The 11663-nt window shown below is 46.8% G+C and overlaps 1 protein-coding gene across 1 annotated transcript; it reads right to left on the reverse strand.

The window, feature by feature from the left end:
- Positions 1-215: 215 nt before the first annotated feature.
- CXCR4 (C-X-C motif chemokine receptor 4) lies at positions 216-4062 on the reverse strand. The gene is made up of 2 exons (XM_059166738.1): positions 3919-4062; positions 216-1803 (listed from the first exon to the last, which is right to left on the reverse strand). The coding sequence occupies exons 1-2, from the start codon at positions 3931-3933 to the stop codon at positions 757-759; spliced, it is 1062 nt and encodes a 353-aa protein (XP_059022721.1). The 5' UTR covers positions 3934-4062; the 3' UTR covers positions 216-756.
- Between the last annotated feature and the right edge of the window lie 7601 nt (positions 4063-11663).

Genomic DNA, 11663 nt, shown 5'->3' on the forward strand with positions numbered 1-11663 from the left:
AGGTCACTTAGGGTTTCTGTGCCTCAGTTTCCTGCTCTACAAACTATCATTCTACTATTAATAATTGAGCCAGAGTTCCTATCGCAGAATTATGATAAAGATTAAGCAAAATATTTTAACAACCAGAAGAGGACCTGACATGCCATAAATATATTATTATTTTTTACTTCTGTGAGCCAAAGGAATGTCAACAGAAATCAGAACATAACACTGAGTAAGTTTATCATGAACTTTTATTAACAACTTAATACAAGACTGTACATTGTAGGTGCTGAAATCAATCCACTTCTGAAAACTGAAAAACCAGCATTTCTATACCACTTTAGGTTTTGGTTATAAGTGCCACCTTCTACAGCAAAATCACATAGTATAACCAAACAATTTAAGAACAGGAAAAAGAAAATGTTCCACTGGAATGGAGAGATTATTTATGTACAAACAGCTGAGGATCATTTCTAGCTTAAGTGATTCACTACACTCTGGAATGTTCAGTTCCCTCTTCTACAGTCCTACAACCAGACATACAGCAACTAAGAACTTGGCCACAGGTCCTGCCTACAGACACTCATTCACATGAAAAACAACAACAAAAAATATTTATATAAATAAGTCAATTAAACTTCACAAAAACTAAAGCAACACAAGAAAAAAATCCAGTAAAAAAACTGTACAATATTTGTCAGTCTTTTATATCTGAAAAAATGTGTAACATAAAAAAAAAAGTTCTTTAATGTATACAAGTCTTTTCAATCAATGTTAGCTGGAGTGAAAACTTGAAGACTCGGACTCGGTTGAAACAGAAGAATGTCCTCCCCGCTTTCCTTTGGAAAGGATCTTGAGGCTGGACCCTCTGCTCACAGAGGTGAGTGCATGCTGGGCAGAGGTTTTAAATTTGGCTCCAAGGAAGGCGTAGAGGATGGGGTTCAGGCAACAGTGGAAAAAGGCTAGGGCCTCAGTGATGGAAATCCACTTGTGCACAGTGCTCTCAAATTCACATCCTTGCTTGATGATTTCCAGGAGGATGAAAGAGTCAATGCTGATCCCAATGTAGTAGGGCAGCCAGCAGGCAAAGAAAGCCAGGATGAGGATAACTGTGGTCTTGAGGGCCTTGCGCTTCTGGTAGCCCTTCGAGTGGGACAGCTTGGAGATGATGATGCAGTAGCAGGACAGGATGACGATGCCCGGCAGAATAAGGCCAACCATGATGTGTTGAAATTGGAACACCACCAACCACGAGTCGTTGGGATAGAAGCGGTCACAGATATACCTCCCATCTGCCTCCCTGACGTTGGCAAAGATGAAATCGGGAATGGTCAACAGGAGAGCAGGTATCCAGACGCCCACATAGACCACCTTTTCAGCCAATAGCTTCCTTGGCCTCTGACTGTTGGTGGCATGGACAATAGCCAAGTACCGGTCCAGACTGATGAAGGCCAGGATGAGGACACTGCTATAGAGGTTGACTGTGTAGATGACATGGACTGCCTTGCACAGGAACTTTCCGAAGTACCAATTTGCCACAGCATCAACTGCCCAGAAGGGAAGCGTGAGGACAAAGAGGAGGTCTGCCACAGACAGATGCAGTCTGTACTTGTCTGTCATGCTTCTCAGTTTCTTCTGGTAACCCATGACCAGGATGACCAATCCATTGCCCACAATGCCAGTCAAAAAGATGATGGAGTAGACCGTGGGCAGAAAGATACGGTTGAAATGGGCATTTTCCTCGCGGAAGCAGGGTTCCTTCATGGAGTCATAGTCGCCTGAGCCCAAGTCATCTTCTGTGTAGTTATCTGAAGGGTATATCTGCAAAAGAGGCAAGGGAATGGATATTAACTTTCAAGTACAGCGGGCATTCTCCAAGTGCAAAAAAATCTTTCTGCGATTTTTAAAAAGTAATTTATAAAACCCAACTCATCCCAGCCTTCTTCAGTACATTCTGCTCCCAATGAAGTAGTTAGGGAAGAGCCCAAGAGAATTAGACTCCAGCAGCCCTCCTCCCCATCTTTCCCCAGAGTCATTTCATTATAGCTGTCTTTAGTAGAACCAATTAGAAAATTCTTTGTTTAGAACAAAAGGGCACTGAGATTCTGACGGTTTCAAAGTCTCTTCTTTGCTAACTGTTCTACCCCGCCCACTAGGGGGAAGAAAAAAACCTTGGGAGGAAAAATACCCAAACAAAACACAAAGAGGCCCCTCCTAGGCTGCCCAGAATGGGGTCAGGGGGGTAGCGTGGGAGGGGGCAGGTGAGGAGTGGGAATGGAAACCCCTGTTGGGGAGTGGGCTTAATTTTCTATATGAAGATTCACCAGGATAGGGAAAAGGGGAGGAAGGAGCATGGGGTGGGGGAGTCCCCAAAACTTTCTCCTAAGGCGCAAAACACTGTATTTCCCTCGCTTATCTGAACACAAATCATTCTGTACTTATAGCAACGCGTAGTGGGGAAGGAGAATACGGCCCTAAACGAAGTCTTCATTGCTTGGGGTATTGAATAGGGGTGTTAGAGGAGGATACCGCCCCACACACATGCCCGCAGCTGGTGCTCCTCAGGGGCAGGGGTGTCTCTCTACCTGTTTATCTCTTGGCGCGTTTAGGACGTTAGGGAGTGCAGCATTTTAATGGGAGGGGAAGGTCACGGGGTCTGCACTCATGGTCCTCGCCCCAAGTTTCATTTCCTCACTCTCCCGGATCGCTTCCCACCCCGCCACTGACCCAGTAAATGGGGTCGGAGGTCTGCAGCTAGAAGCCTCCAGGCGGAGGGCGCACCTAGGGCCGGGTGGTCCAACTCCGGACCTCCGCGGCTGCCCACCACGCCCACGCCCACCACCAGCCGCTGCAAGCGCCCAGGGTTCCGCCGGGCAGCTCGCCAAGTTCAGTCCTACAGGGTGCTGGGGAGAGAATGGGCGGCTCCTCCGTAAACGCCTTTGAATTGCGCGCCGCTGGGGGAAACGAAAAGCCTTCCTGGTAAGGGGTTTTCAAAAGTCTCCAGGAAACCACTAACGGTTAAACATCGCAATTGGGATCGGTGAGAGCTAAACGGTCTCCCCGCTTGCACCTGCCGGTCTGCGCCGCAACTACCCGCAGGCCGGGTGCCCTCCCAAGTCCTCATTCCACCCCAGTCCCCGCGGGGCATATCTCTGGGTCCCGCTGCACCGTGACTGCTTAATACTCCTCCCTCTGTGCTATCCCAAACTACGGAACCCCGGGGTCCACTCGCTGCGCTTCCGATGCCCGCGAGGTCTCTCCCTCAATCCTAACGCGCACCGGCGGCTCCGGGCCACCTCCCTGCTGTGGCCAATTCTCAGAACTCTCAGGCAAGCAGCACCTTGGGTCCGCCCGCCCTTCCCACCCTCTGCTCACTACGCGGGGGTACTGACTCAGCTCCTCGGGAGGCGCAGAGTTCGGCGAACACGCGCCTAGCCTCAGGAGTGGTCCCCTGGAGACTTTGCCTGAAATTAACCAGGGGCGCAGCCTCGCTCTGGGAACTCAGACCCCGCGCACCGCCCTCCACCTCTCAATTCAGATAATTCACTCCCCCCAAAACCCCTCCTCCTCCCCGGCGGGAGAGACTCTTGGTCTGAGTTCGCGGGCAGCGCGCACGCCTTCTTCGCACTTGTGCACAGAATGTTCTTATGTTTGCAAACAGCATGCAAGCACAGCGTGCGCCGCAGGACTCAAGGGAGAAACATGCAGCCACCGAAAAGGTCCTTCCAGTTTTTTCTCCTCTGTTTTACAGAGTAAAAGACTGCACTCCTACCCCGCTCCGCCAGTGTAACCAACCGCACGAAAACTCCTTTCCATGCTCCTCTCCCGGGTACTGGCACCTCCCATGTTCTGGTCGGTTATGCCCACTCGGAGGGGTTGCGCTCTAAGTTTACGTGTTTGTACGTTTAAGAAAAAGCAGGTTGAAACTGGACTTACACGGAACCCGTCCATGGTAACTGCTCGCTCTCCAGCCGCAGGGGCTACCGGAGCACCCAAGTCGTCAGGATCACCTTGCTACCTGCTGCCGCAGACAACGGACTGAAGTTTCTGGCTGAGGCTGGACTTTTATAAAAACACGCTCGGCGGGCGGCGCATGCGCCGTGCGGGTGCGCGGGCGGGGCAGGGAAAAGGGAAGGCGGGGTGGGGCAGAGGGAGCAGACGTGGGGGAGGAAGGCTCGAGGGAGGGGTGGAGGTAAGCGCTCCAGCAGTTGCAGGGAGGTTAATTGGGGTAAACCCGGGAATCCCCTGAGCGGCTGGTGTTAGTTGGAGGTTACCTTGTGAGTCTTGGGCTGTGGAGGGCATCCCAGAGGCGTTCCGCAACTTGGGAAAGCTGGATGCGCCTGAAAGGAGGTGGGAAGCGCGGGCGACCAACGCGTCCTGTGTGGCGCATCCATCCTTGCTCACGTGGATGGAATTCCAGACCCGGGAATGCTACAAATGGAGACACTGAGGTCCGGAGTAGAGTAGTGATGTGCCAGAATGACCCAACTAGTAGGCGGCAATGCTGGAAGTGGGTCCAGCATCTGACTCCATTCCCCGGCGCTTTCGGCAGATGCAGTCCGTTCAGATAATAAAATGACTCTTTAGAGCACAGGCACATCCACAGTAATAGTACCAGCATCAGATACACATAATAAGGAAACACTTTCAGGAGAGGGTAGGATTATTTGGCATAATTAAGGAGGGAGACCGTGATAGAGAAGTAGGTGTGTATTTCCGGGCAACCAATTAGTGAATAGTACTTAAAAAAAAAAAAAAAAAACTTAAGTGTGCTTTATTATAAGAGAAATTTAGCGAATAGTACTTTTGGTAACAGATCACGAGGTAGACTTGCACAGAATCACTCATTCATTTTCACAACAGCCTGTGGGTGTTACCATCACGGCGATGCATTTAGTCATTTAGATATTTACGGGGGTGGGGGCAATATGTGCGACTCACTGGTCTAGAGTCTGGGCATACAGCCCTGAACCAGAGGATAAGGCCCCCATGCGGAGGAAACAGAGAGCTGACTAGCGGAGATGAAATGCCGGTTTTGGCCCGGGATTCCAAGCCGGGCTTAAACCAAGATCTGGCCCCGTGTCCAGTGTCTTCCACTGTCCTCAGGGATATTAGAAAATAGGATGAAGGTTGGGCGGGGTGAGGCGGGGTGAGGCTAGACGGTTAAAAGAGTCCGCTATAGACTGGGGTTTGCAGTGAACGCCCAAACAGGGCTTTCCATCCTCGCGCCGGTTCCCGCCGGCGCGAGCCTGGGTGGGGCGGAGAACGATTGAGGGGCGGGGCCAAGAACTAGTGCGACCGCTGGCAGGGTGACCGCACCAGCGACAGCGGGGGACCGAGATGTGAGCGTTAACCGGCGAAAGCGATGAATGCGCTGTGACGCGCGCCCCAGCACGATCCCAAGATAAAGACTTGCCCAGACTGATCTAGAACACCAACCCCTTCACTTCAGATAAAACCTTTCAGTCTGGAGGTATTCCAGAGATGGTCCAGGGGCTGGGAACCTTTCTACAGAGCTTAATTTTCTTCGATCGGCACCCCTTCCCTAATGTTTGCTGGTGAAGGTACTCATCTACTGAAAGCTGATGTTAGGGTCAGGAGGTGGGACTCTTAGGAACTACTAATTTAGGACAGAATGATGACTAGATGAAATTATGCCGTAATATTACATTATATAGAGTAAAAATTGGGATCCTCTCGTTTTCACATCCTACGGTTAGGAGGCAATATCGAAGGACCAGAATTTTAGACAGTTTCCATAATTTGCTTTTCACAAAGCTCAGTAGTGGCAGAATCATGTTTGTCCCAGAATGTCAGCTGCATTGGACCTCAAAATTCTTCTCTTCATTATGATGGAAACCTGACACGTGGAATCTCCCAAACCTGTCCCAAAAGGGAAGAGAGGATAAATCCAGAGTAAAATGTTTTGCACAATAAATATTTGTTGATTGCAGACAAAAGAAAGGTTTTTCTTTATCTGTGGACTACTTTAGATCCTTTTAGGTATATCTGCTAAGGGGAACAAGATAAGAGAACAATGAAATGCTATTCAGTGACTGTCAAAGTAAGCAAAATTTTTCTTTTCGAAGATAATATCTGGATATTAGGATAAGAGCAGCTATTTCTCCCTTGTGGCTTGGAGAATGTGGACTGAACATCCTTTCTGGAGAGCACATTGTAGTCAGCAGAAACTTAGAACTGTAATTCCGCCTATAGAAACATCCCGAGGAAAGAGAAGTTTGCCGCAAAGGTATTCATGGAGGCATTTATGCACTGAAATATCTGAACAGCCCTAAACGTCCATAAGTGGAACAGTAGAGAAGATTTTGGTATATCCATATGTGGAATTCCATACGGCCCTTGTCAACGATGTTTGTGAAGAAGATTTTCTAAAGACATGGGAAAATGCTTATGAAACATTAGGTGTGAAAAGTAGGACTCAGAACTATGTATATAGTGTGAACTCAGTTATGTTAAAATATGTGCTCGAAAAAGATGGGAAGGAAAACAAAAAAACATTTCTTAAGATTTTATTTTTATGGGGTACATGAGGGGCTCAGTCAGTTGGGTGTCTCTCTGCCTTTGGCTCAGGTTGTGATCCCAGGGTCCTGGGATTGCGCCCCATGCCTGGGTCCCTGTGTATGGGGAGCCTGCTTCTCCCTCTCCACTCCCCCTGCTTGTGCATATGCTGTTGTTCTCCCTCTGTCAAATAAATGAATAGAATCTTGGGGGAAAAAAAAAAGATTTAATTTACTTATTTGAGAGAGAGATAGAGAGGGGGAGGGACAGAGAGACAAGAAGACTCCCTGCTGAGTGGGGAGCCTGACTTGGGACTGGATCCCAGGACCCTGAGATCATGACCTGAGCCAAAGTCACTTAACTGAGCCACTTAGGCATCCCCAAAACCAAAATGTTTATAGGAGTTTTCACTGGGTGAGAATTATATTTGATTTTTTATTTTCTTCCTTGCATTTTTCTGTGCTTTCCAAATTTTCTGTAATAGGCATGAAACATTTTCATATTCAGAAAAAAGCCAGTGTTAAAAATGCCTCTCTTATCATACCTTTCCACTTCCTAAAGTATTCACTAGATAGGATGACTTTTTCCCTAATAGTCCTCCTTTTCTCTAAGGAATGGCCTTTCCTTATTTTCCCTTGGGCCAAACCTACCTAAACTACTTTCCCAACTACTCTAAGATGTTCTTAAAAAGAAAACAAAGCAAAAAATTCAAATATCTGTTGAGTGCTTGTGATGTGTAACTGACCTCTTATAACCCCTTCAACCACTCCATAAGGCATGTGCCACCTCTAGACCCCGGTAAGAAAATTGACGTCCAGAGAGGGCAAGGAACGTGGTGGAGATCACACAGGGAGGATCTGCACCCAGTCTGTCTGGCTCCAAAGCCCAGACTCTCTCCACTCTTCACAATGTCTTCTTTCTCTAATGGCTGCTATTCACCCTCTGAAAGCTCCCTCCTCTGAAAGGGCACTTGGCATCCACTTACATACTGCTTTGAGTGGCATCTCTTGGGATGTTATTCCATTTTTAAGTGAGCGTATGTCTTTTCTCCTCTTCCTCCAATATTCTGGGTTCCTTAAAGTGAATGCTCAGATATCCTCTATGCAGCTAGCCCACTGATGAACAAATAATGGGCTCCCTAATCGTTTACTGAAGCTTTATTGAATGAATTAATGACTTTCCTGTGTGGTTCTGGCAACCGAGCGAGGCTAAGGGGCTGTCAGGGCTTTGGCAGGGTCCCCAAGTTCTCAGGCTGGCTTGAGCCCAGGGAATAACTAGCCTTGGCCATGCTTTGGAGGGGATGCTTGCAAATCCAGTGACATAGTGGCAAGCATTCTGCCACCTCCTGTTGCTCGGTCTGCAGCTGGTTGATTTGTGTGTAAGTGTGTTTGCGTGTGTGTATCTGTGTGTGTGTGTCCCCAGAGAGGTTCAAAGCCAGTCAGGCAGAAACCTTAGGGACAGACCTCTTCCTGATGGTGGGTGGTAGGAGGCAGCAACCTCACAGGCCTTCTGAATGCACCAAGTCCCCTGTTCCATTGCTGGCTCCTCCCCTGTCTTTTTCAAAGAAAAACTGCCACTTTTGCTTCTGAAAGAGAAAAAGAATACAAACTTCATTGATAGCAGTAGGGGATAATTCAAGAGACAAAGTTAATGTTTTCCTGACTGATAAAAAAACACAAAAACACAAAAACACAGGAGACTACTTCCCAATGGGCATGTAATTCTACCAGAGGGTTACAAATGTCAAAGACAGTGCTATCAAATGTCAATAATTTCCAAGCCGGTGTTACGGAGAAGGAATGGTTCCTTACCCCACTGCAGCCAGCCCACTCCTCTTTTCTCAACTCGGTATGTCTCTAATGCCTACAGGTGGAAAATGACTTTGGGAAAGAAACCAAATTTAGGGAAAGTATTACTGGTTTTCTGAGTACCATTTTTATCTTACATCTAAGTCATATTTTGAATTTCTAAAAGGTCTGACTTCACTGAAGTCAGATTATTAGTGATTTCTACGGAAGCTTTGCTGCCATCAAGAACAGTCCACAAAATTTCCTATACAGAGAGAAAAACTAAACTAGTAAAAAAATACAGTTTAGAGTCAGCCTGGTAAGTCATTTTAACAAAGCAGCCACTTAATTAACAATGCAATGATCATTACTTGATTAGTTAGTTCCACCGGCCAGGAAATGCATTGCTTTCAAAGTTTGTTGTGCTCCTGTGGCAGGTTCACTGTGGCTTTGTGGATCTGAAGAACAACAGACCCAGTGCTGTTGCCTCAAAAATTATGGTGTCAAGCTGGGAAAGAGGGCACGACTTTAGGAAATAATTGAGTGAGCAAACTCTGTTCTCCATGGAAAAGGCTTGTCATTGTTTTCCTTAAACCAGTAATTTACTGTCGGTGACCTCAGGGAACTATATAACCAGAGGAAGTGCCTACAGTTCTGTGGACGGTCTGGTCTCTCTAAAGAGAGCTATGCATCCCATGGCAGAGCCAGGGGACAGCCAGAAATGTGGTGATCTGATCCCCCACACAGATGGGCTTTGAGATCTCACTGAGATCATTCTACCAAGAGTTTTATACTAGCAGAATGATAGGGTGGAAATCGTGTGTGTGTGTATAGGGAGATCCCTGCAATGTTCATGTGAGAGGAATTTTCTAAATCCAAAGCCATGATTGTGCCTTTGGAGCTACTTACAGTTATAAGGCACAAGTGACAAGCCCTGCAGATATTGTGAATAAATGAGGCCCCATAGGGAGTGGTGGGGACTGTGGAGAACTAGGGAGTCCAAAGAGGGATAGCCACCACCCTTGATTGCCCTATGTGGGAATTTGGGCCATGTCTTCCTATTGCTAAAGAGAAGATGAAAGTCCTAATTTTTTAAGGTGAAATCTCTTGACTTTAAAATGCTGATTCAAAACACGCAAGCAAGCAAACAAAAATTCTATGAACTTCCAGTTTATGCTGGCTGAAGTTATGATACTAGGAATCAAAAGAAAGATGGGGAGGTTGGGGGACCCAAAAGGATGGAACAGATACATAAAAGTCAGCAATGGAAATAGCCAGAACTCTCCACAGAATTCTTTTAGGATAGCCCTGTGCCGTAATTTGTCCACTCTGAGAGTGGAAGTTAATCACTTTGGATTTCCTGAGTTGGTCCTTCCTTGCAGCTCCCAGCTGCCCTCAGATTAATATCTGGGCCCCTGAAGGCAACCCATTCCACTATGGTTCTGTTGTATTCCCTCAAACTTTTCCCCATCCTCAGGCTCTTAGCCTTCTCAGTTACCTCAGTGTGTGAGCACTAGGCTATTATTTCTTTTAGATTTGTAGGACAACATCATTCAAGAAGAGGAACATTCCTCCCTCTTCTCTTTAAACAGTGCCAATAGTAGAAAGAAGGATCACCCGCTGAATAGAATAGCCTTAGTGGGTCAGAGCATGGGACTTTGGAGCTTGAATGCTGACTCTCCATGTGTCTTCCGGCTCCACATTCAGGGACATCACGTGAGTAGCTGAGCAAGTATATCTCTAATATATTTCCTTAGCTATAATAGCCAGGTAGTAGTAACATTTCACTTTTTGGGTTGTTGGGTGTATTAAATATGACAATGCATATAAAGTTTATAGCACAGTGTGGGGCCCATTGTAATGCTCGATAAACATTGCTTGTTATTAACGTAGGTTCGTATCTTGGCTGCTGTAATGTCATGTCAGTGGAGGGCTCCGATTATCTAGGCAAATGCATTTCTCCCCTATTACCCACAGAAGTGAAGGGAAATGGAATCTTAAATAAAGTGTGAAATGTTCTTACTTCTAATTGTGGGGCGGAAGAAAGACTTAGGTGGTGGGGAAGGAAAGAGAAGTAATAAAGTTTCTCAAATGTGCCTTGAAAGCCCTCTCCTGTAGTTGCAAAGACTCCGATTCAGGGTTGGAAGGGATCTTTGAGCCCATTCAGTCTCCATTCCAAGGAGCTCCTTCCACAACAGTATGGAAAACTCGCACCTCTAAGGACTCTCTGGAATGGGCAGCCCATTCCTCAGAAAGAGGGCTTATACAGGGCTGGGTGAACCGGAGCACTAGATAGTCCTTTGCTCCAGGAACCTGCCTCCCCTATTTTCTTTCCTCTAGGTCTAATTTAACTTGAGCTTGGCTGGATGAGATGCCTTGAGAGGAAGCCAAGGAGAGCGGCAGCCAAAACCATCCCCAGGCTAAAGCAAAACCTGCCCTTCCAGAGCCACAAGGATGAGTCTAATGAGAGCGCTCTTTGTTCCATTAGCAAATTTGAGAGCGGAATTGGACCAGGTTAGGGTTTCTTTTCATAAAGGAAATTATCTTCAAACATGGAAGATTTGGGGGATTAAATGACTCAAAAGATTAGTGCTAGACTTTTTAAGGCCTCCCGAGACTTTCAGATGTACTTGCCTGGAGAGAAAATGTGGGGAGGCAGCAGCTTCGGAAGCAGGCTAATAAAGAGAAAGATTAACCCCATCTTTGCCTGGCGTTACATTAGAGGAAACCAGGTTAAAATGAAGGCTTAAAAAATTGTCTGAAGATTCACTCTTAAATGGAATTCTTTTCTGCAGGTGCTGAGGGGTACCTGGAGAAGACATTCCTTTATCATCCAATCACCCCTCATACTCTTTCCAACCCAAAACATAGGGCTTTTCCTGGAATGTCTATAAATGGGGGATGGCTTTGTGTTGGAACAGTTTCTTTTCAAACAGAGGAAATGAAACTGTTTCAGACTCATTTAAATATACCAAGGTGGCGTGTTTCAGGTTTTCTTCCTTGTTTTTCTACTCCTTTATTCCAGTTATCAACAAGTTGTGGGATCATCCTCCAAGGAACATTTACTCAAACCCAGCTTGCTGAGTGCAGCCGTCCATGGCCTTACGCGTCTTTGAGAGCCCAGGTGGGGCAGCTCCTCAGAGGGAGCAGGCATCGAATATCCCTTGTCTGTCGGTCTGCCACCCTTGTCCCTTTATGGTTTGGAAATCGGCTCACATGCTGATAGTTTATGGCTGGTTTGGGGGCGGAAAACAATGACCTCCACAGCAAAGATAAAGCTTTATCTTTGATGAAAGTGGGAGGGCATCCAGCTCCATCTTCAAGCTTCTCCCCAAACTGATTAAATTAAGCTCCTCAAGACCGAAGACGATTTGT

This window comes from Mustela lutreola, chromosome 3 (genome assembly GCF_030435805.1).
Source record: "Mustela lutreola isolate mMusLut2 chromosome 3, mMusLut2.pri, whole genome shotgun sequence".
Classification (NCBI taxonomy): domain Eukaryota; kingdom Metazoa; phylum Chordata; class Mammalia; order Carnivora; family Mustelidae; genus Mustela; species Mustela lutreola.